This window comes from Engystomops pustulosus, chromosome 7, assembly GCF_040894005.1.
Source record: "Engystomops pustulosus chromosome 7, aEngPut4.maternal, whole genome shotgun sequence".
NCBI lineage: Eukaryota > Metazoa > Chordata > Amphibia > Anura > Leptodactylidae > Engystomops > Engystomops pustulosus.
In genome coordinates this window covers 51,715,439-51,741,676 of record NC_092417.1, presented here as the reverse complement: position 1 = coordinate 51,741,676, position 26,238 = coordinate 51,715,439, and the positions used below count along the sequence as shown (strand labels likewise).

At 42.0% G+C, this 26,238-nt stretch overlaps 1 protein-coding gene across 2 annotated transcripts; it reads left to right on the top strand.

Moving 5' to 3' along the window:
• The first annotated feature begins 7,272 nt into the window (after positions 1-7,272).
• CLBA1 (clathrin binding box of aftiphilin containing 1) lies at positions 7,273-24,324 on the top strand. Of its 2 annotated transcripts, none has more exons than XM_072115882.1 (6): positions 7,273-7,468; positions 17,575-17,980; positions 19,294-19,439; positions 19,874-19,988; positions 20,937-21,044; positions 22,727-24,324. In XM_072115882.1, the coding sequence occupies exons 2-6, from the start codon at positions 17,651-17,653 to the stop codon at positions 22,883-22,885; spliced, it is 858 nt and encodes a 285-aa protein (XP_071971983.1). In that variant the 5' UTR covers positions 7,273-7,468; positions 17,575-17,650; the 3' UTR covers positions 22,886-24,324. The 2 variants fall into 2 exon arrangements, with proteins under 2 accessions (XP_071971983.1, XP_071971984.1); XM_072115883.1 differs by lacking the exon at positions 7,273-7,468 and adding an exon at positions 10,819-10,837.
• The last annotated feature ends 1,914 nt before the right edge of the window (positions 24,325-26,238 follow it).

The following is a 26,238-nucleotide window of genomic DNA, read 5'->3' as shown; positions in this document are numbered from 1 at the left end:
GATCGCCGACGCGGGGCTTGGAGGTAAGTATGGGCGCAGAAATACGGGGCAGCTCTACACAGGGGCAGCTCTACACAGGGGCAGCGTAGTTCGGGGAACTTTCCCCGCGGCACACTCAACCTTGTGTCGCGGCACACTAGTGTGCCGCGGCACACAGGTTGAAAATCACTGGGTTAGAGAACACTACTTTATAGCACATAACACTGTACTGAACATTGCTGCTAAACAGAGAGATATTTCCACAAGACGTGACTACCACAGGCAGGGTCGGCTCCAGGTTTCAGAATGCCCCTGGGCGACAGAGACTCAGTAGGCCCCTGGGCAACAGAACCTCAGTAGGCCCCTGGGCGACAGAACCTCAGTAGGCCCCTTTGCAGTGAACTCACGTGGCTGCATTAAAAATTCTGAAACGTAAACCCCTGTTCCTTCCTAGCCCGCAGGCTGTTTAAGCCTGGGGGCGGCAAGTCTGGCAGTGCTCGCCTCCCTCCCCCTTAACCCCCCCCCCCTTTTTGGTTTGTTTAATCCCTCCCCCACTGTTTCCCGTCCCCTGCTTGTGTATTTTAGCCATCAGGTGGCCAGGAAGTGCGCCTGGCCACCTGATGGCTAAAATACTATTTAGCCCCGAGCTAGTCCAGCCTCTTTGGACTGCTCCGCGCTCAAGAGATTCCCACCCGCCAGCCCTTTGATAATGTCTTTTTGTTTTTTGTTAGGTATTTTTGCTAGGTGAACTTTTTGTTATGTATATTCTTTGCACAGTTTTTGTTTGTATATTGTTGGTGTTTGTTAATGTTTTTCACTGTTGTTTTGTTGGTAGTCACAGCTTGCCCTGTGGTGGAATCTGGACCCTCTCGGTTTACGTCGAAATCACCTGTCGGACCAACAAGGACATGCCCCCGCGTGAATAATTCCGGAAAGGTCTGGGTCTTCCCACAGGTCAGTTACATTTTTTGTAAATATTGTTAATTAATAAAGCTGTGGCCGACCTCCACATTTTTTCCATCCAGACAGCCTCATGTTTAGTTTTTTGTTCAGGGGACGGGTGGGGGTTATGACAATGGGTTGGTTTTTTATTGATACTGCCAGTCCTAAAATATTCCTTAGTTTATCACACCAAACTGCCCCCTCATGGTTATTTATATAAAGCCCCCTCACCCACTATGGATTCCTTATTTACAGCCTTGACTTGTTTTAAGGACATTACATCAAAGTTGTAGTGTAGTGTAGTGTGTTTTTCACTTTAATTCAGGTCTCCATTGGTTAATAAATTTAATTTCCATTGATGATTTTTTTTGTCAGCACATTCAACTTTGTAAAGGACAGAGTAATCAATGAGAATACAGGCGGTCCCCTACTTAAGGACACCCGACTTACAGACAACCCATAGTTACAGACAGACCCCTCTGACCTCTGGTGAAGCTTCTGAATGCTTTACTATAGTCCCAGATTGCAATGATCAGCTGTAAGGTGTCTGTAATGAAGCTTTATTGATAATCCTTGGTCCCATTACAGCAAAAAAGGTTTAAACTCCAATTGTCACTGGGGCAAATTTTTTTTTTATCTTGATCTACAATTATAAAATATACAGTTTCGACTTACATACAAATTCAACTTAAGAACAAACCTCCAGACCCTATCTTGTACGTAACCCGGGGACTGCCTGTATTTCATTCATTCAGATCTAGGATGTTTTATTTGAGTGTCCCCTTTATTTTTTGAGCAGTATATATATATATATATATATATATATATATATATATACACAGACGCAGTATATCATTGTATTCTTCTAAACCTGACCACAAGCCAAATCATAGACCAGGACTGGGTAATATGCCCACAGGTTGACCATACTGTCACTGTACACTGTGCCAATTTAATAACAGCAGTGCATTACTAGATTTTTCCTGTAGGGAGAGCCAAACCTGAGGCAATAAGCTGATCAGCTGGGTAGTAATCTTGACAGAAGGGATTTTTAGAAAATGCCAAATCTGGTGACATTTAAAAAAAAAAAAAGTTGCAACTTTAACATCTGGAATCAGGTGATAACTCAGGGAACACTGCAGAGAACTAGACAACAGCGAAATGTAAAGGGAGGTTGTCTAAGGTGCAAAAAAAATCTCAAAAGCACACATGCGCCACATTTTAACCCTTTAAGGACACAGTCTTTTTTTATTCATTTTTTGTTCATTTTTTACTCCCCACCTATAACTTTTCATTTATCTGTGTACAGATCTGTGTGAGAGTTTATTTCTGCTTAACAAAGTGAAATTTGTAGTGATGGTATTTATTATTCCATGCCTACTGGGAAGTGGGAAAAAAGTCCAAATTTGGTGAAATCGGTAAAAAAATGCATTTGCAACATTTTCTTGTGTCTCTATTCAATGCTTCGGTATGATCATGGGGATACTATATTTACACAGGTTTTATTGTGTTTAAATACATTTTTTTTTTTTTATTAAAACCTTGTGTACAGAGCTATTGTAACGCGTCTTTTTTTGCAAAATGAGCTGGTGTTTACATTGCTACCATTTTGAGGACTTTACAACCTTTTGATCTCTTTTTGTAATTTTTTTTATATGTGGCAAAATGGTGAAAAAGTAGCCTTTCGGGCATTTGGGTGCTATTTTCCTTTACTGGGTTCTGTGCCAGGAGTAACTGTTATTATATTTTGATAGACCGGACAATGTGGGACACAGTGATACCTTAAATGCTTATGATTTTTTTTACTATTTTTCAGAGATGGTGGAAAGGGGAAAATAATCGTGTACCTCTGTGTGGCCCTGCTCCAGCCGCAACCCCGAACTCACCTGTCCTGGCTCCTGCTCCCCAGCGGACTGCCGTGCATACGCGTCCCCTCCTCCTAGGACGCGCGCACGCCGTCTGTCGAAGGTTTAAAAACACCTCCTGATAATCCGGCACTTCCCTTCTTGCCTCGCCGGATCTTTGTGCCTCCCAGCCTTAGAAAAAGCTCCCCAGCGATACTCCTGCGTTCCTGTGTCTCCAGCGTTGCTGTGTGTTCCCGTCTATCCTGCGTTCCTGCTCCCGTGTGTTCCTGCTCCTGAGTTCCCCTTTCCATCTGCCTGGACATCCCGTTGCTGACCCCGTATTGGACTTTACGTTGCACCCCTGCCGCCTGCCTTGACCCTGTGCCTGGACCTGACCACGATACTGTCCTCCACTAAGGTACCTCGATCTCGGCTGCCACCGCGGGCTAGTCGCACCTGTGGAACGACCTGGGAGTACCCTGCGGCAGCAAGTCCATCCCGCTTTGCGGCGGGCTCTGGTGAAGACCAGGTGCCACTTAGACTCCAGTCCCAGACACCTACTGTAAACAACACAATATAACTCCAAGTAAATCAAACTTTTGTGAAATCAAAATGTCCACTTCGGAAGCAGCACTGATTGATAATCAATTTCACAGTCAATTAGCAAAGCACACTCTATAAAGGAGTGATTCTGCAGGTGGGGACAACTAGACCACTTCTCAGTGCCAATGCTTTACCACAGACTATCCAGAAGTTGGTGGATGCTTCGGTCAAGGTCTAGGAGGAGATCCCTCAGGAAACCATCCGCAACTTTGTACAGAACAGAGTAAGCAATGAGAATACTTCATTCATTCAGATCTAGGGTGTGTTATTTGAGTGTTCCCTTTATTTTTTGAGCATATATATATATATATATATATATATATCGCAAATGAGCATGGGGTCCCAGCACTTCTACCCCTCGAAAAATGTCAGACCATTGCCATTTGACCCATTGTTATGAATATCATATCTATGACTGGTTGCTCGCTGGTTGACACTGATGGTGTGCAGTACTGAGATCATGTTTCTTCGTGTAATTTTTTTAAATAAAGATGCCCCTGTTTGGAGTGTAATGTTTTCCCCTCATGTACAGTTTTGCAGCCCTAGACTCTAAAATGAAAATGTTATGTGGGTATGCCTCAGAAAGGAAATCTGTAGTATGTTGTCAGTCCATGCTTTAAGAATGAATATAGCCACAATCTGTTTAGCACTTCAGAGGGTAAAGCATGGCTACACTAAAGAAAAGGGAAAGTTGTAATATTCATATTAAAATATTTAGATATGTATTTTGTGTTTGTGGCATCAGGTTGTGATTGTTGGTTACGTCAAGCATGTGGCTTAACGTTTTCAAAGCAGCTTATTATACAATCTCATTACTCTAATGCTGTTTTTAAAGAATGCTGGAGGAAGGGAAGTGTAATTTTCCTATAGCCACATTGAAAACACCAAATAAGATGATAAATCTTGTTTTTGCACTAATCAACAGAAAATAACATTGTACCTGGCACGGTAATAGGGGCACGTATGGTGGTACTGCTGTTATGGCAGCATACGTGCATCACATTAACGATAGGCTTTTATGCTGGAGGGTAGTAAATACAGGTCAATTAAGCTTGAAACGAATTAGAAGAGGTTGGGGGTTTTTTGCCAAAGGTCTAAATTTGCTACAAGTCAGACTTGGCATCAGCAATGTGCTATTAATAACAGATGTAAGGCCTTTCCGAACCACCAGGAGAACCTGCTTACCGCTCAGCCAGGATCTACGGTAAAGTAACAGGATAGAAGTAGTTATATTCCTGGATTAATGATGTTGCTGAAATGCTCATGTACATGAAGTGCTCTGCATGATCGCAGCAGGTACATAACCCAAATGACCCCTGTTCTTTCTCCTGCTGTAGAGCCATCAGACCATAGGGATTTTTTTTTGTTCACTGTGGCTAGTGTGAGGGTAACGGCTAAAGATTGGTCACACACACCTGCTACCTGCTTATAGAGAACAAAGCAGAATGGAGATATAGAAGGGTGTTTGTCATATATGTAGCACTGTGGCTTTCAAATTATGTGATTTTTTGCCTTACTATTACCTGTGTCTGTACCTGTATGTTTTATTAACCACTTTGGGTAATGATGTTTGCAGAATTATTTGCCTAAATTCAGTCAAATCCAGGATGGACCCTAAATTGGATCCCTGCCAGAATAATGCATAGTCATGAGTCTATTGCTCCTTGTTCTGCCATTGTATTGAACTGTATTGGGGTCCTCAGGTTAAAGCACACAAGGAGGAGGATGGTCTGCATTCTACTTTTACCCACTTGTTTTGGCCAGGTTCAATACAGCTCTGCGTGGAGGACCCCCTGATCCTCAGCCAATTGCATAGGTTTCTTCATGTGTAAATCCACCAGTGCATAAACATGTAGGTATAAAACTGTGTCTTTGAAAAATTGTTTAGTGCTATAGCATTGCCTTTGCCCTATTATGTATGTTTGTGCCCTACATTGGTTGTCTATTTTAGGTTAGATCTGTACCCTGTAGCTCATGGTAAGCCTCATGTTGCTGGAGAGCTGTCCACAATCCTGATAGTTGCACACAGGGGCAAGTCTACATTAGGGAGGGCAGTGTATACAGTAAGAGCACATAAAGTACTGGAGGAAACTAAGAATAGAATAGGTTTGTGGAGGGGGAGCTGGTGGGCTAAAGGCTGAGGTCTGTCTAAGAAAGTTACTATAATGCTCCATGCACACAAAGATAGGCAACTTGCTTCGTGAGGAGCTCTCCCCCTCCCCTCTCCTTTTTTCCAGCAACCACACAACACATGTATTCGCTACATACCCTGCTGTGCACAATGCACTTCTATGGCGGGCGGATTCTAGCTGCCGTTTGTACCTCTAGTATATGGCCGCCATATACGTTTGTGTACATGGGGCCTAAGCCCTTCACTGTATAGTGAAGCAGTGACTGAGAGCAAGCGATCTGTGAATGGCAGAGTACACATGGACCATTGTAAGAAGCCAGTGAGCTTACAGATAGTCAGTGTGCCATAGATACTCCAGTCCAAGAGCAGCCGTCTCTGAGACTTTGCGTGTGATTTCCAACTTGAGGAGGGCCTTAGCAGTCACAATAGTTGGTTGCATGACTTAGGCCGCGGTCAAACGTACCGCTAGGCGTCCGTCATAACGCGCCGCTAGCGCACAGGGGGAGGTCCTCGGCCCGAACACACATGCGCGGCCTTAAACCTGATATTCAATTAGGAGATCTGCTGCCTTGTAGTGTGGGTGCGGTCACACATGGTGATAAAGTTGCGTTTACAAACACAACGCTAGCGCCCTGGAGCAGGCCTCTGCATCAGTAACCAGTGCCTGGTGACTTGCATTTCAACAATACAAAACACAGGGTGGTGGTTTCAAATCGCATGAGTTTCACTTGAAACGCATATGCTATAGGGCTGAGGCCTGCCACTGGCTCATTGTAACGAAACGGCAGAAACCAAACGCACCGCTTTGTCTGCGTTTGAAAACGCGAACGCAGACAAAGCCGCGCTTTTCTATGGAAACGCCTGTGATTGGGAACAAGCCGCCGGTGTTTTGCATTAAATTAACGCAAAACACCGGCGGCTTATTCCCGATAGCAGGCGTTTCCATAGAAACGCCGATGCTATCAGGCCGTGGCCCGCCCCAGTAGGCGCGGCTTTGTCTGCGTTTGCATTTTCAAACCCAGACAAAGCGGTGCGTGTGGCACCAGCCTTTGGAATGCATCAAAAATGCAATAAAAAGCGCAACGCATCATGTGAACACGGCCTCAGTAACATCCTGTCAAGTTAATAGTTGGACCAATAAGGGTGCTGCCACAAATGGCGTTTTGAACCCGTTTTTGATCCATTTTTAAGCAGTCCGTCCAAAAACTTATGCGTTAAAAAATGCATGGGTTTTTTGAAAACGTGTCCGTTTTTGACCAGTTTCAATTAAGATAATTAGTAAAACCTGGCAAAAACGGATGTGTTTTCAAAAAACGCCTGGGTATTTTAACGGACTGCTTAAAAACGGACCAAAAACGGGTTCATAACACCATGTGTGGCATCACCCTTATGACTGTATACAGACACACCTCACTGCTCTGTATACAGATCCTGGTGCTGGGGACCAGAAGTGGTAGCGAGGAAAATAAAATAATTAAAAATAATTTCTTGATATACAAAGTTAAATACAACAATGTGACAAACCTGTAAAAATAATGTGAACAGAATCTAATGTCTCTGACGCTGTACAGTATATTCTAATATTTGATCCGTGCCCATCATGCTGCAGGAATGACAGTCATTTTCAGTTTGCTTTGTTATCTATAGGTTTAAGTGACTTCACAAGTTTTTTGGGATTTCTTTCTTTTTATCTTTTACACAAGATCACGTTTCCTTTTCAGATTATCGTGGGTTAAAAAACAGGCTGAGCGAGAAGACACAATGGAGAAGAGGCTCTGGGTGTGTAGTCATTAACCTACATTGCTTCATGTGCAAACCACCCTGAGAGCAGGGTCATAGAGACTCCACCTGCGTCACCGTCACTCCTCTATGACCTGCAGCTGGGGCTCCAGGCAGCCACAAGGAAGTCGTCCCAGTCTCAGCTCTGTATGTTGTGTCCAGGCGCTGCCGGGCTCAGATACTCGCTGTGGTAAGAGATTTCAGCTTCCCCTTATAGTTACTGTTGTGGCTATTATTACATAGTCTAACATCACCAAGGAACGGTGCTAAAAATCTTTGTTGTCAAGAAGCGTTAACTAATTACGTACAAAACAATCAGCTCCTTAATCCTGCGCTCACTATAGGATTCTTAAAGGGGCTGCCCTTGGTGGATCGGTGCTTGTGTTGTACAGATCATTTCCTAATATTAATCTGCTATAGTCCAATGTATTTGTAAGATGACCACCTAAAATTACAGGGAAAACAGTCACAGAAGATGACTGAACTCTGTCTCGGGTAATCCTCCTAGATCTTCTCTACGAGGTTGTATTCTTCTTTATTAGAATCTACTACATCATAACCACTGTCTTTATTATCAGAGTTTGTCCTATTACAGAATCCTCCTGTTATATGTCACCGGTCACTGTAGGAGACTAAATCTCTCTTATATGTTTTCTGTTTCTTATAAGGATATGAGGGGGGTATGGATAACATAAAGCGATTGCTGGATTAGTAATTATCTATTCCCATTCAGCACTTCACTATCACATGATCATAAAAGTGACATTAGGCTGGTGACACAAGTGTTGGAATTATTTGTGACCATAGTAGCAGGGGCGTAACTACAGTGGTAGCAGCCATAGCAACTGCTATGGGGCCCACAGTGTCAGGGGGCCCCGCCATCCAACCTGATACTTTGAGTGGAGGATGTGAATTATTATATCCATATTATGCTGCACATTGTACATCATAATATGTGTATAACATGATGTATATATGCTGCATCTGTGATGTGTAAATGCTGTATGTGTTTACGGTGTATGGTGTCTGTGTATACTGTGTGTATATATTCAGTGTGTTTGTATATGTCACTATATGTGTGGGTATGTGCTCTATATGTATAAATGTATCTATGTGTATAAATGTGTGATTGTAACTTGCATGTGTGAGTATACAAATATGTATAATTTTTAAGTAGGAAGCGGGGCCCAATCAGAAGCCTGCTATGGGGCCCTGCTACTCCTAGTTACACCACTGCATAGTAGACAAGGTTCAAAACAAATTTACTTGCAGTTGTGGTTGGAGTTGAACATTTGCATTCCAAAAGTTAATCTGCCCGAAAACTGCGTTCACAAACTTTGGGGAAATGCTTGACCTGATTATATTGCATTTATATAAAGGAAATGTTGAGGCCTCGTTCGCATTGTGTGTTTTGGGCTTCGCCTCTGATCACATGTTGAGGAAACTTTGCGTATCCATCGCATTTAGCAAGCGCATTGGAAACACAATGTTACCTCGGCATGTGATCACAGTTGGAGCCATTGGACTGAGTCTCAAAACGCCACGTGTGACACCACCCTTAGGGTGCGGTCACACACAGCGTTTCCGAGCGCAGGGGGCCTTGGCCCAACCTCATTAGAGTTTCAGCTAAATGCATGTGATTGTTTGTCCCAAGGCACGCCCGCATTGTGCTAGCGCTGTGCTTGTGAGCGCACTCTAAGGGCGCGTTCACATGTTCCGCTAGCATCGCGTTCATAACACGACGCTAGCGCACATGGGGCTGGGCTTGGGACGATCGCATTTGCGTTTCCCAGGAAACGCATGCAATTTATAACCCAATCGCAAGCGTTTCTCTGGAAACGCATATGCGACCGCCCCAAGCCCCACCCCCTGTGCGCTAGCGTCGTGTTATGAACGCGATGCTAGTGGAACGTGTGAACGCGCCCTCAGGAATCTGTCACACAAACATATGCTACGTATGCTTCAGATGGAGACGTGCTGCCAGGCTGTCTGTACGGATAAAGATGGAGGACCCTCTATCTTTTTGCTAGGTGTGGCACAGTATGGTGACACATGTGCCCACTCGTACAAATGGCATATGGCCGCCGTATATGGTGGTCTGAAAGTGGCCTAAGAGCAGGGCCGCATCTGCCATGAGGCGAGATGAAAATCTCGCTTCAGGCGGCAGAATGCGGGTCCCTGTACAGGGCGGCGAAATTCGCCGCTCTAAAGTGGGCGATTCGGGCGTCCATTAACGCCCGAATCGCCCACCAGCTAAATAAATCGCGCCTGTCTCTTTAAGACACAGGCGCGATTTATATGCGGAGCGACGCAGCGCCTTTCCGGAAGCTGCGTCGCTCCGTTCTAAGCAGTGACACAGGCGCCATGACGTCATGGCGCGGCGCCTGTGTCACTGTGCGGAGCCGCGTCTCACAGGAGAGCCGCGTGAACACCGGAGCCGCGCCGAGGGAGCAGCTGCCTGCAGGTGAGTATGATTTTTATTATTTTTCATGTATTTAATTAATTGTGGCTAATAATTAATACTGCGGGGGTCTATATATATCATATGGGGCCAGAATTATTTTAAACTGGGGGGGGGGGATCATGGAATGCTATTTTGCAATATATATTTATATTATTTGGGGCTATACTGTAATTATTTTATACTGGGGGGAATGCTATATATATATATTATTTGGGGCTATACTGTAATTATTTTATACTGGGGGGAATGCTATATATATATATTATTTGGGGCTATGATTGTTTAATACTAGGGGGATGCTATAGATATTATATGGGGCCAGAATTATTTTATACTAGGGGTGGGGGTGGGGGTTCTGTATATTTTATTTGGGGATTTGGAGCTATAATTATTTTATACTGGGGGGGATGCTATAGATATTATTTGGGGCTATAATTATTTTAAACTGGGGGGGGTGCTATAGATATTATTTGGGGCTATAATTATTTTATACTGGGGGGGATGCTATATATATTATTTGGGGCTATAATTATTTTATACTGGGGGGGATGCTATATATATTATTTGGGGCTATAATTATTTTATACTGGGGGGATGCTATAGATATTATTTGGGGCCAGAATCATTTTATACTGGGGGGTGCTGTATATATTATATATCACTATATCACTAAGCTGGGGGGATGTATATGGGATACAGTATATTACTAAGCTGGGGGGATGTATATGGGATACAGTATATTACTATGCTGGGGGGGGCTGTATATCGGGTACAGTATATTACTTAGCTGCAGGGGCTGTATATGGGATACAGTATATTATATGTATATAGATTTTATCCCTATATAATGAAGGGATGTGTTATATGTGGGGTAGCGTGCGGTCAGTTGTGTTGTGAGGGGTATATATTATTTAGGAGCGCAGTGTTGTTTTCCAGGAGACTTCATACTGTAAGTGACTGTGGTATTTTTAGGGGCGCCGGGTGGAGATGCTGCACGGAGCTGAAGATATCTGCCCGTGAATTCAGCAGTGATACGTCATGGATTGGAGAACCTGGAATAAAGTCCTCCTGATGGAAGAGATTGTCATCTATAAGGTACTAGATGCCACTAATGTCTCTCAGATCCTGTAGTCAGTCACACAGTGTCAGGGAGCTGCCTGTAGGGTTGTTAATTGTTAGTAAAGTTTTCAGCATTTACTTAACAGGGAGCGTGGGGGGGGGGCAGCATTTTAATATTCGCCTCAGGCAGCAAATATGCTAGAATCGGCCCTGCCTAAGAGCTAAAACTGTCCGTGATCAGTCTGTCAATCCAGGACGATTTGTGGTTGGATTACAGGGACCCACCTCAGTGCTGACGACGGAAGTGACGTATTGAATCCCTTTTTCCCTGCTGTAATAATGATTAGAGTGTCAGCATATGGGGAAGCAGGGACTCCTGACATCATATTTCACTATAACAAATAGAGACCTGTCATTACCGCTGTAGTCTGTGTCTTAAATCTGGCCACATGGTCCAGGATTTACGGACTGGCCACATTGATCCCTTAAAGGATGGTCACATTTTCAGTTTTCAGATGCAGTTTTTAAAGCCAAAAGCAGGTGTCGATAAAGGGTGAAAGCATATCATTGCGAAAAGTTCCTCCCATTTTTTCACTCCAATCTGGTTTTGGACATGAAAAACTGCATCTGAAAAACTGAACATGTCAACCCTTAGGCCAGGTTCACATGGTGCATTTTAATTTACGTTTTCAGATGCAATCCAAATGCTCCACCCATAATAACAAGTAATATATGATCATAAATCAAAAGACACTGTGTAAACACTCTTACAGTATGCAGTAATAATTGTGGCTTTGGTCACAGGCTAGGTCTCTACACTGCAATTTTGTACAGGTTTTGAAGTGGTTACCATAAAATTGGAGGAAACAAATTAGTTCTGTGACAATCTTGTGTTTTACTTTGTCAATAAACATTGCCTGGAAACTCCGCATCCAAAAAAATGTAGACAATAATATTACATATATTCCACAGAATTTGGCACAATTGATAAAATAAATCAAAAGAAAAACTTCCATACTTGATAAGTCAGGAGCGTCGTAAATCTAAATTTATACCTAAGCACAACATTTCCGCTCTGCAAATACAGAGCTTGTTGTGGTTTCTGCAGCTATAGAAACTTGTGAGCCATGCTGTTAGGTGTGAGATCAGGTCACAGACATTGTAAATCTGCAGCAAACTCTACGTTCTACCACCACATTTCTCACCTATTGCACTCCAGGAAATAGGTAGGGGAATACAGACCTTGTTTTCAAGACATATGTTCTGCCAATGGAGAGAATAAGGCTTTGTTCACACGCTGCGTTTGAATTGTGTTATGAAATTAAAAAGAAGTGTGTGAACATGGCCTAAGGACATCTGTACTCAATGCAGAATGGCTGCAGGATTTACCCGAGCAGTAATCCCTCAGTCTTTCCGTAAGCCTCAGAAACAAGGTGAAATCGACTAGTTTATGATGCATATAATTCAGCAGTGTTTTGGTTTTTTTTTTTTTTTTTTTTTATATGGTCAGAGGTGTATCTTAACTTTTGCATGGCAAAGGTTGATTTCTGCACCATGATCTGTAGAAATAAGTGACCTGTCACTTATTTGCAGAGGATCATAAATCCTATACACTACAATGCCATTGTGATACGCTCAAATTTACAGTGTGGAAATGGTGCATGGCAAATCCCCATGTAATACGTTATGTGTGCAACTACCCTAAATGTTAGTTATTTCCGCACACTTAAGGGGCTGTCCAGCAAGAACCATTTCCATTTATATGCCCTGTGTTGTTTGGGTTCACTACTGAATTTCGATTCCACAGTAGACGTTCCAATGGCAAAATAATTTACAGATCATATGAGTATTAAAAGTATTCAATATGCTGTTACTGTAAATTGGCCCAGTCCATCCTGTGTGTTCTTAAATATACACAGGAAAACAAAATAACACATTCTCAAATTCAATCATATAAAAAATACAGCATTTCACAGACCTAATTCCAACCTGTCTCTATCAGTCCTGGTGTTTATATTTTGGTTGTCCTTGGATATGTCCATGAACTCCTTACTATAGTGGGGAAGATCCCTCTGCCATGAATAGCTTCTCTTGTACTGCGGGATAGGAGCAGGAGGCAAAGAGTATTACAGTCAAAATGTGCTTCATGTCCAGCAGCAGCATGCAGAGGAGACACCAGCTCTACAGACAAGATAAGCTCATGATCTGAGGGGGCATAGCAGTGATGGCTGTGTATTTTGTCGATTAGGTGAGATAGCAGAGCTGGAGTTTGCCATTGTGTCTTATATCCATCTTATGACTCTTATCTGTCTTAACCCTTTTTTAATGTGTCAGATGTTGGTAGAATCTTTAGAAGCTAAAAGAAAGTGTAGCTAAACCTTGTACCATCCTAATCGAAGCACATTGTCGTCACACAGCATCTCATAGCACAGAAGAATTAGAAAGTGTCTGCTCAGCTAGTGTCTGCCCACGTAGCTGATTCTAAGCAGGAACTAATCTTCTATTTAGGAATATATAAGGCAAAAAGTCCATCTTTGAAATCTATATACACTTACAGACCATATGGACCAGAATTTATGTTTTGAGGAACCTCTGCTTCTTAAAATTCTCCTGTTTTGTTCTATGGGATGGCACATGATGATTTTTTTTTCTATTAAACAATATGGCTTTGATTTGTGTATGAGGCCTAAGCTTTTATGTTGGAAGTCTTTATAACATTGCACGAGGATGGGGAGAAATGGTAAGAGGGTGACGTTCTCCATCTTTCGCGGGGGATGAGCAATGGTTGAACAAGTGCATTTCCCTAGACATGGCTTGTGGGGAGCTAGCAGCATTATTCAGCTTTTTATATTACAGGCGGTCCCCTACTTAAGAACACCCGACTTAGAGACGACTTCTAGTTACAAACTGACCTCTGGATTTTGCTAATTTACTGTACTTTAGCCTTAGACACCTTTGATAACTGTTACAGCTGTTTATTGTAGCCTGTAATTAAGATTTATTGTTAATTCTGGTTCTTATGAAAACCCAACATTTTTAAAATCCAGTAGTTATGGAGACCCAAAAATTTTTGCCTGGAGCTACAGATATAAAGTATACAGTTCTGATTTACATACAAATTCAACTTAAGAACAAACCTGCAGAACCTATCTTGTACGTAACCCAGGGACTGCCTGTATTCTCTTTGGTGACTTCTGGTCCTTCTTATAGGACACGTGTGTATGGTTTTCCATTTTTAGTTTTCCCTATTAATAATTGGCATTGATTCGTGTTATTAATGGAGTACTCTTGAAAATTTCTGGCTACTTGAGACACAAGAAGAAGCCATTATGATTTTCAGTTCATTAGATACAAAAAGCTAGTGTACTAGAGATTGCCTGAGGCTGCAGGAACAATGCATTCAGCCGCACAAAGACACAATGAGATATGGAAGCCTAGTTTTAGATAGCACACAGATCCCCGGTGGGAGACTCTCTATTTAGCTATAGAGCCGTTCCCAGGTTGCCAAGCAATTCTCTAGCTTCTGCTAACAGTGACTGGTGTAATACTGCGCAGGCTTCGGGAAATCTCTGCTTACGGTAAAATCTATATTATGTATTTTCAGACTGACCCTACACATTACTGCAGTTTATTGCATAGTTTGTACATATATCATGTCCACATGCACAATATGCACCATGACATTTTATTGAGTTGCTTAAGCTCTAATTATACATTTTAAAGGGCACCTGTCATTATATAGAGATAATGCAGTGTATGTGTAGTTATAGAAGCATGGGTGCGTCATCAAAGAGGCGAGGCGATAGTTACATGACCACAGGGTTAAGAATATTGTAGAATTTTGGCAGATTTCCAATCTGTACATGTACTTTCCAATATCCATTTGCTGGATAAAGGGGCAGGTTGGGGGTTTTATTTGGTAAAGAGGTGAACCCTACCAATTATAGCCACCGTTCATAGGGAACGTTTGACAAACTGAAATGTCCTTTTCTGATCCGGGTAAAACAGTCCATCACTTATATGCAGTTTTATCCGTCCCACACACATCAATCTCAAAAGGACCATAACTACATAATTAAAGAGAGGCATGATATGTATGACATAGTTCTGGTTTAATAACTATTATAAAGCGATGAGTGTTATTACAGTTCAGCCCGCAGGAATGATGTGAATGTAAACAACCATTGTAGCAATATTGCAACATTTCCAAAACTGAACAGACCATTACGTACAACATTGTATGTAGCCTTTGTTAGAACAACCTTGATGTAATGCTTTGCAAATAATCCCCTAAACTATTGGGAATACAAGGATATTTGTCTAAAGGGGTATCCACTTTCAGCAAACAATTGATATTGTTCAAGTAATAAGTTATACAATTTTCCAATATACTTTCTGTATCAATTCCATATGGTTTTCTAGATCTCTGCTTGCTGTCATTCTCTGACTGTCAAGCTTCTATGTGTATATCCAGTGGATAGAAATCTTCCCATGGTCTTGAGACTAATGACAGCAATGGCTCATGCACTCGCCTGTCCATCACAAGGACCATGTACCGATTTCTATCCACTGGAAGTAAACATGGAAGCTTTCTATAGCAGAAAAGCAAGCAGAGATCTAGGAAACCGTGAGGAATTGATACAGAAAGTATATTGGAAAATTGTATAACAAGCCATGTCAATTATATGTTGAAAGTGAACAACCCCTTTAATATACAAAGGAGGGGTCTACACAGGGGACTGAGATTCAATGGTTCCAATAGAGTTTCCTTGTTATCCTAAACCTCCCCCCATCCTCTGTACCCATCATACAGTACACATGCTTGTCCATGATTATTGTATCATCTCACTGTACACATGTAGATTACTATTCAAGACAATAATGGTGCCAAGAGTTCTTCTCTATAGTAAGTTTTTCGGTGCGTTCACACGTTGCAGCTAAAATTGCATCGCAATCAGCTTTGAGGTGGTTTAAGGTGCAGTTTTGTCAATTTAGCAGATGAAAGACATTAACTGAATAAGTGAATTTAATTTTGAAGGGGTAACCTACTCCACAAATCTCATTCACCCGTTCAGTTCATGTGTTTCACCTGTTAAATTGACAAAACTGCACCTAAAACCACCTCAAAACTAATTATGATGCAGTTTTAACTGCAACGTGTGACTGCACCCTTTGGGTCATCTGATTCTGAACCTAATTGGAAGTGTCTATAGGTTGGGCCTTTATATAGTTACAGAACCAGAGTCCAGTTAAGAATGGCGTAGTTTACCAGTTCTGCTTATATACACTCACCGGCCACTTTATTAGGTACACCTGTCCAACTGCTCGTTAACATTTAATTTCTAATCAGCCAATCACATGGCGGCAACTCAGTGCATTTAGGCATGTAGACATGGTCAAGACAATCTCCTGCAGTTCAAACCGAGCATCAGTATGGGGAAGAAAGGTGATTTGAGTGCCTTTGAACGTGGCATGGTTGTTGGTCCCAGAAGAGCTGGTCTGAGTATTTCAGAAACTGCTGATCTACTGGGATTTTCACGCACAACCATCTCTAGGGTTTACAGAGAATGGTCCGAAAAAAAAAAAAACATCCAGTGAGCGGCAGTTCTGTGGGCGGAAATGCCTTGTTAATGCCAGAGGTCAGAGGAGAATGGGCAGACTGGTTGGAGCTGATAGAAAGGCAACAGTGACTCAAATCGCCACCCGTTACAACCAAGTTAGGCAGAAGAGCATCTCTGAACGCACAGTATGTCGAACTTTGAGGCAGATGGGCTACAGCAGCAGAAGACCACACCGGGTGCCACTCCTTTCAGCTAAGAACAGGAAAAGCTCTTCTGGAAATTGGACAGTAGAAGATTGGAAAAACGTTGCCTGGTCTGATGAGTCTCGATTTCTGCTGCGACATTCGGATGGTAGGGTCAGAATTTGGCGTCAACAACATGAAAGCATGGATCCATCCTGCCTTGTATCAATGGTTCAGGCTGGTGGTGGTGGTGTCATGGTGTGGGAATATTTTCTTGGCACTCTTTGGGCCCCTTGGTACCAATTGAGCATCGTTGCAATGCCACAGCCTACCTGAGTATTGTTGCTGACCATGTCCATCCCTTTATGACCACAATGTACCCAACATCTGATGGCTACTTTCAGCAGGATAATGCGCCATGTCATAAAGCTGGAATCATCTCAGACTGGTTTCTTGAACATGACAATGAGTTCACTGTACTCAAATGGCCTCCACAGTCACCAGATCTCAATCCAATAGAGCATCTTTGGGATGTGGTGGAACGGGAGATTCGCATCATGGATGTGCAGCCGACAAATCTGCGGCAACTGTGTGATGCCATCATGTCAATATAGACCAACATCTCTGAGGAATGCTTCCAGCACCTTGTTAAATCTATGCCACGAAGAATTGAGGCAGTTCTGAAGGCAAAAGGGGGTCCAACCCGTTACTAGCATGGTGCACCTAATAAAGTGGCCGGTGAGTGTATGTGTATAGAAAATGTCTTGAGGATCTTGGAGTCCTGAACCCACTGACAGGGAAGAGTGTATTATAATAACTCTTCTTTACTGATAATGTGCAGGTCCAAAGCATTGTTGATGAGATGTGGGAAAAACTGATTTGTGAAACTAGCAAAGAACTAACATACAGTGGGACTTTATTCAACATATGGCACTGCCATTCTTCCATAGCAATGCCAGGACTGCCAAGATACTGTTTTCTTTGTACAGCTCTTACATACTTACTGTAATCTCTTTCTGCTATTGTTCAGTTTCAGATCTAGAGACTCCAGAGACAAGAGCTTTGGGTATATTTTGGTATATTTACCTTAACCCCCATGAAGGACAATGAAGGATGGCAGCGGGGTTATAAATGAATGCGGCACAGATGAAGATACATTGTTACCAGTGCAATTTACTACTGGCTCAGAGAACAGGCCCGGAGGAGCCATAGCTCTACACAAAGACTGTGATGTAGATAAATCGTCACCCGAGGTCACCAGTACATGGGGAGACTTTGAAAGTTTTACTGAGTTTACGCCACAGCCTGAACAACTTCTTCATGAAAATGAAGCATTGGATGAGAACGTCGTCCTTCCTACCATACCTGATGGAGGGGACTACACTGACCAAACAGAAGGAGAAGCCCAATGGGATGCATTTAATCTTGGAAATGAGGTATGTCCACTAAAAAACCAGGGCCGCAATAAGGGTTTTCGAGGTTTCTATTAATTTTATTTTTGCTTGTTATGGGTTCACTTCTTGAAAGCTCCAAAACCTAGTCATGTAATTTTGAAGGACTTCTACATGGGAAATCATTTGCTGATCATTCAAATGTCTTTTATAATAATAATTCTTTATTTATATAGCGCACACAGATTACGCTGCGCTGCACAAGCATGACAAACTTTTTCTTGATGATTGTGAGGTAATACAGATGGAGACATCTGTGGCCCTGTAGCTCAGAGGGCCTTAAGCCCTTCTGCCATAAGGGAAGATTTTAGGACTTAAAGGGGACCTACCACCACGAATCTACCTATACATGTAGAACCGGTGGCAGGTGGATGTATGGGATGTGAGGTAGCCCTTTTTAGAGCTAATCCTCACGTCCCCACTATCTTTTAAAAATCTTTATTGCCCTAATATATAAATTTTTCTAAAGAAGCTACTGGGGTGTGGAGCCGGACCTGAGGCTACACGTTGCGGCTACTCCACGCCCCAGTAGCCTCTTTGTTCCTCCTACCCTGACATCTTCAGCACACAGCTCCTCCTAGCTGCGCTCCCTCGTCCAAGTAGCCGAAGTTCTGCGCATGCGCTTTAGCTCCGGCTTCAGAGTAGTGGTCACACAGCCGCGGCCTGGCCATTCTGCGCATGTGCAGTACGCCAACTTCTCGGACAAGGGCGTGTCGCTTCAAGGAGCTGTGCGGCGAAGATGTCAGGGTAGGAGGAACAAAGAGACTACTGGGGCGTGGAGTAGCCGCGACGAGTAGCCTCATGTCCGGCTACTCCACGCCCCAGTAGCCTCTTTGGAAAATTTACATATTAGGGCAATAAAGATTTTTAAAAAGATAGCGAGGATTAGCTCTATAAAGGGATATCCTCACGTCCAATAAATGCACCTACCACCCGTTCTACCTCTTTAAGTAGATTTGTGGTGGTAGGTTCCCCAAGAGCATAAAAAAACCATTGCTGGCCGGGAGGGGGCTAGTTAAAAAATATAAACAATTACTTACCTCTGCAGCGCTGAATACGTGTTTTTGTTTTTTTTCATTTTTTTTTACCAGCCCCCTCCCTGCCACCAAAGGTTTTTTTTATGCTCTTGAACAACCCCTTTAATGCAGATTCTGCATTTGGACCCAGCTGGACCTGTCACCAGGATCAGATGGGAAAACAACCTGCATAGAATACAGTCCTCAGTGTAATCTTAAGTAAATGTTGATATGACTAAACACATGTTACGAATATTTCCCTTATTTGTCATCTTGCTGCAGAACCGACAGGAATGTGAACGAATATTCAGGCTGAGCTTTCCAGCCATAGCTGTAGGGGGTACACAGGAAGAAGTAAAAAGCCTAGAAGCACTGCTGACATCATCTGATGAAGAAAACATCTCCCACTTGATAAAGACCCGATTATGGTAACATGAATACTTAAGGATTTAAAGGACATCTACCATCAGGACCAGGGATTGTAAACCAAGTACACTTTCATGCAGGTGTGTGCTCTCTCTAGCAGGATCTGCTCTTCTTCTAGCTTCTTATACCATGTTTTTTTTTTAAAGTTTTCTATATTATGCAAATAACCCTGAAGGGCTCTGTGCTCAATTACTGTTTTAATGGAGCCTTCAGCCCCTCGGGCTCTTTTGCAAAATTTTTAAAGCCTTTATAGAAAAAAAAAGAAAACCAGGGCATAGGAAGTGTTAAAAAAGCAGATCCTACCAGAGGGGGCACACACCTGCATGTAAATGTATAATATTTTTAAATATATATATAAGTGTAAGTGCCCTCATGCCTGAATTTGATGGTAGATTTCATTTAAGAATTTTGATTTGTGGTATCTATTACTTTCCAGGCTGGAATGTGACTCTACTTGGCAAAATAGTGATGGCACAAAATCTGGATCTGAGTGGCAGAATTCCAAGGGATGCACAGATCTTATGATGCTGCTTGGATTACCCGATAAAAACGTAACTCTGTCTTCTTCATTAGTTATATGTTGGATATTGCTATTTTTGTATGGTAAAGGAACAAAGCAAATACAGGCAGTCGCCGACTTGCAACGATCCAAGTTGCGAACAACCCCTAGTTACGAACGGGGTCCTCAGCCCCGAATGCGTGCCGCCGCCTCCTTAGTGATGCAAGCAGAGGGGGAGGTAACTAAGGACGCTGTTTCGCGATACCAGCGGCTTGTAAAGCACTTCCGTGCGCATAAAGAACAAGCCACTGTATCATGCGACTGCGTCCTTAGTCACCTCCCCTCCGCTTGTATCACTAAGATCGCGATCTCATTATACCAGCGGCTTGTTCTTTATGCGCACGGAAGCGCTTTACAAGCCACTGATATAACGGGACCACAATCTTAGTGGTACAAGCAGAGGGGCAAGTAACTAAGGACGCAGTCGCACAATACCAGTGGCTTGTTCTTTATGCGCACGTTACAAGCCACTGATATAACGGGACCACGATCTTACTGATACAAGCACAGGGGAAAGTAACTAAGGACGCAGTCGCACGATACCAATGGCTTGTTCTTTATGCGCACGGAAGCGCTTTACAAGCCGCTGGTATCGCGCGACAGCGTCCTTAGTCAACTCCCCCTCCACTTGCATCACTAAGATCGCGGTCGCATTATACCAGCGGCTTGTTCTTTATGCGCACAGAAGCGCTTTACAAGCCACTGATATAGCGGGACCACGATCTTAGATCCGACTTACATACAAATTCGACTTAAGTACAAACCCTATCTTGTACGTAACCCAGGGACTGCCTGTAAGTAATTGTCCCACAGATTAATGCTAGCAACTGATTTACCCTCTGTGGACTTGAACGATTGAATTGTGGTTGCCAAAGGCAACAGTTTTTATTTAGACAATATCAATTAATCTCAAATTTCACTCTTTGCATTTTATGTAAAGTCTTCAGATGATGGAGGGAAGACCAATGATGCCTTAATAGGAAAGGAACACTTTACAGTCAATAAAAGCACACCCCCTGCTGGCAATAAATGTTTAATACAGACTAAGGTAAGACTAATTTTTTTTCACATGCATTTTTGATTAGTTTTTACTGCTTTTTACACATGCTTGTAATGTGCATGAAAAAGACTGATGACTGCAGTCTATAATTTCTATGGCAATTGATCAGTGAAAAAGGCATTGCACTTCCATGTATCTGACAGTGTGATGTGTTTTGGATGTGTCTAAATAGACTTGTGTGTGTGTGTATATATAGACTTGGCTATAGATGTCTGTCAACTGCCTATATCTCTGGTTCTGTAGCTCACAGTAAGACAAACCTGATGCAATTTGAAACATTAAATTCTTAACTTTTAATATGACACCAGAAGAATGTTTCTAGGTAATTTAGAACTGAATATAGGGGAGTCTGAAGCTGCACACTACTGTACTTGCAGCATGTAAGCTTGACTCATGTCAAGCAAAATATGACTCTTCTCTGTTCATTTTACACATGATCTTATATATAAGAGTGAAGAAAGGACATAGCATACCCTACCTGAGGGGCCTGATAGTTTAGTGGGGTAAAATCTGGTGACCTTGTCCCTTTAAACCGGTTGTACCAAGTTAGGCAGTTGTCCCATATTTAAAGTATATTATATAACAAGGTGGTCATTGAGGTACAGACTCAATTACGGTAATGGGGGTCCCCTTCTCACTAGTATTAGAGAGGTCAGAAATCGCCAATGCTGAAAGTACTGAGCACTTTACTTTATTTGCAATGCTCTCATATTCTCATTACTATGAAATGGCCCTAGATTTTGGATCCCAGCAGTCAGGACCCTCACAATCACCTTCTCCAATCACATGGATTTGGAATAAATTCCTAACTTGGTACAGGCCCTTTAACTTCAATTTAAAAATAAACTTGTATACTAAAGCTAGCTCTGTGCGTGCTGCAGGTCCAGACTGTTGGTGTATTACCCACTTTATCTCCACTATGTCTTACCACCAGACAGTTTTTGTTTTTTTTTAAAGGGAATCTGTCATCAGCTATTAATCTAATAAACCACTACTAGTATTTTCAGGCAGTGTAACACCTTGTAGTTTTGTTTCGTTCATAGTCCAGTGTGGTGGCCTCATTCAGAAATGAGAATGATTATGAAATGAGCTGTAAATTGGTTGTATAAAGTCAAGAGTTCAACACTGAAGTCAAAGTGGGGAGCTGTGAACGCTTCCTCCTCTGTGATTGATATTGTGCATCAGACTTCAGGAGATTTGGTTAGTGATGTCTCTGGAAGCAGGACCATCAATTACAGTGAATGGGTCTTTCTGAGGAAGAGAGAGCTTGACTTCAGCATTAAAACTCCACCTCCTTGACTTCATGCAACCAATTTACATCTCACTTTTCAAAGTTGATCCAGATTATTTTGGAAGATGCTCAGGTGGTTCAGCTGCTTGGCAACATACTCGTAGTGGTTTATTAGGTCAATTTCTAATAACAGGTTCCCTTCAAATAGTATGAGTTTTTTCTTCTATATATTTTAATTGCCTTTAACCCAGGGTAATTCATACTGATGTTCCTTATACGCCCCTTGAGGAAGCCATTGGCTTAACACTTGGTGTTGTTGGTCAATTGACTTGGTATAATGCAGCGTTCTGGTTTAAATTTTTGTAACTATTATTATTTTATCCCCCAACCACTCAAATAAATAAAAATGCTAATTTACATTTTTTTTTTTATCTTTTAGTTGGATGTTGGTTCAGGTTGCAAGAGCGGCCATATATTTTCGTACCAGTTGGTTCTAAAAAAGTCACAGACTGATGTTTCGTTGCCCTTTCTCACTTTTTCCGGAAAAAAAAGTTTTTTTTCAGCGCAAACCAATTGCGCTTCAATTTTTAGATATTAATTTTTATGTGAGATCATTAGGTTATTTATATAGTTACCTTTTTTAGCTGTTTGCATAAGAAAATCTAATATTAATACTTTGAAAAGATTTTTAATCAAATAACTTGCTGCACTGTAATGATTTTTCTGCATATGCTGTTGTGTGACCTGTAAGAGAGAATTATGTGCTGGGCAATTCTGTTAGTGAAGCTTTGGCTTGGATGTCCGGATAGATGAACAATCTTCCTATTGAATACAGCACACAGAGCCCTGCTCTCTATTTCCTCGGATCCCGTAGTCCTTGGGAAGCCTCTGCGTGGAAGCTGCTATCCATTACAGACCGTGAGATTTCCGTCCTTAGTGTTCTGCTACATCCCGGAGGAGGATGGTTTTCCTGATCATCAATGGACAGCATGGACATAACTGCTGTAAATGGGAATATACTGTATATACCGTTCTTAGTGGTTCAGCTGGACTGAAGTATCATGCAATAAGCAATAGTTTTGCACATTCACTGACTGGTGGTCGCGGTGAGGCATCCGATCTAAAATTATACACCTCTATTTGTTGCAGACACCTTGTTATAAAATCAAATTAATAATTCTGTAATGTAGTAGTTTCAAAATCGTAATGTTAAAATGTTTTGTAGATGTTTCCTCTTAAAAGGGTTTTCTAGGCTGCAGAAGATCTCTTGATGGGCTGTGTGTAACTCCCACCTTACCAAATTTTGCCCATAGAATCGAGAGCTCTGGGTCTTTTTTTTAGTTTGAAGCTTATCAGATTTGTTTAGATCCCTTCCACTGTGCTAACACTGTAAATCTCTGTGGGTTTCGAGCAGTGGTGCTTTCAGCCTTAAAGGGGTTGTCCTCTAATCCCAAACTTCAAGAGGGGAAGGCCATAATAGATTTTATTTAACCTGTTAAAATTTGGGGTTCGGTACCAGGCGTGGCGGGTCACTTAAACCCCGATGCAGCAGGACTGAAAACTTCCAGTGATGTCCTACTGGCAGCTGGTGGATGGAGGGGGCCGTGCAGTGAGTGTGCACCCTCCCTCATAACCATGTATCCACACAACCCTCCTTCCACTTGTGGGAGTGGTGGTCATGGGAGGGCATGCATGGACCCCTCCATCTGATTTTCAAGTAATAATGAGTTATTGCATGACTGGCAGCAGAGATCTTGGGTAGAGTAAAAGAATTAGACTGTGTACTGTAAAACTAAGCTAATAAGAATTATTTATATAATAAAAACTAAAACCGTAAAAACTCATTTTCCGTTGGCTGTGTAGTTAAATGTCAAATCCGTCATCTGTGACACTTCTTTATTATATGTTTGTTTGTTTAGACTATAAGTTGCACCTTGATATAAAAAGTACCCCAGATTTAGTCCTCCAAAAAAAAAAGAAAAAATATGTTTGACACCAATAAAATCTTATCTGACCCCATTCCCTGACAGCATGAAAGGGTATAAAGGAATGTCATTTTTAGCTGATGATGGGTTATAATAGCCTATGCCATGCTCATTAAAATATTTAAAAGCCAATCTAAATAATTGCAATACTTAATAAAACTTTATATTACATTACCTGGATCCCTGTGTGGTGAGTGCTGGGGGACTTCCTCCTCACTTCCTGTTATATGGATTGTGGAGGCAGGGAAGGGGGGGTGGAGTAGATAGAGGAGGAGCAGGAGAGAGGCTTTGCTCTTGGAGATGGGGGGGGGGGGGGGCTAGGCTGGGGGCTATGTCAGTGCTTGACCCGATCTCCATCTCTGAGTATAAGGCATAGGCACTTTTTAATAAAAATATTTCTTGCAAAAGAAGTACATCTTCTAGTCTGAAATATATGGTACACTTTTGCCTTCATTCAATGTGAATAGTAGATACTATATCGCACTTCCACACAATGATCAAGGTTTTTGTTTTTTCACTGGCAATAAAAGACGTGAACTATCTATGCACATGTTATATGAAGGTTTACTTTTTATGTTGAAATCGGAATTTTATCTTTTGTATTATATTTAGTAACATTTATATAGCTGGTTGTACTATTATATATATGACAACTGGGCTTTGAAATATTCCTGTGTTTGTCACCAAAAATGTCACTATTTTTGATATTTATTGTATTTGTCTTGTCCTCTGCACATTTGTATAACCTTGGTGTGTTATATCTTGAAAGAATTTTCCATGAACATGTGAAAAAAGAGAGAACACGTGCCTCGGACTGGCACTTCAAGTTTATGGCCTGCACCCGACTGGAATTTCTGGGAAGATGGGGGGGGGGGTTCATGTGTCACATTTCATCCAATAAGTGGCCTTTTCGAACATGAGACCTCACTTTTTTCCAGTGGACTTGACTTCTTGTGTTGCTCCCTGATCAGTGGAGGCCACTCATTGGAGTAACTAGGTGTCACCCCCCCATTCCACTTTCCGACTTCCAGTCGGGTGTAGGCTTGGAAATGGAAGAGCCAGAGCAATGAAAGGGTTTTTTTCCCTTACGTTTATCCCTAGCTCCCTGGGTTACCCATATTGGTGGAAACCCCATTTAAAGGAGATGAGAGGAAGATGCACCTCCTGAATAAATGCTTCCAAATCTTCCATATGTGATGTTTAGCCTTGATGTAATCTGTATTCTCATTAATATTGTCTTTGCACAATGTCTCATGAAAAAATGTATTTATATGAAGCACAAATAAAACATTTTCATGTTTTCTGTATTAACATGTAAAAAATATAAATGAAACTGCACTTTTGTGGTAAAACATAAAAAAGATATTTTTTTTTTATATCCAGGACTTCATGGTGACTGATACTAGCACTTGTATACTACAACAAAGGCTAGTATATACAATAGGTTCTGTAGGTTTGTTCTTAAGTTGAATTTGTATGTAAGTGTAATCCCAGTCAACTTATTTTTGTATATTCCATGTGTGGAATACCCTCTTACCACTTGTCAGACTTAAAGGGAACCCGTCACCACTATTTACACAAATACAGGTAGTGACAGGTTCCTATAGAGCTCTAATAACTATTTGACACCCTGCTTGTAGCTAAAAATTATTCCCCTGAGATTCCCATATATTCAACTTTATAGTTTTATCTGGTAACTAAGCATGGCTACAGTGTGTCCAGGTGGGCGTGGCCTCCTCAGGCTGAATCCAGCAGCTCCTCCCCATCCCTATCTCTTTATGCTGCTATAATGTCATGTGACCAGGGTGACATCATCGCAGGTCCTATAGCTTTTGTAGCATTAGGAACTGTACACTAAGCATATATGTCATGAAATAACAGCATATTTTATCACATGAAATCACAGCAGGCTGCATGCAGAGGAGTAGAAGTCCATGGAGGCTGCTGTGATGGTTTTATGTGGTCA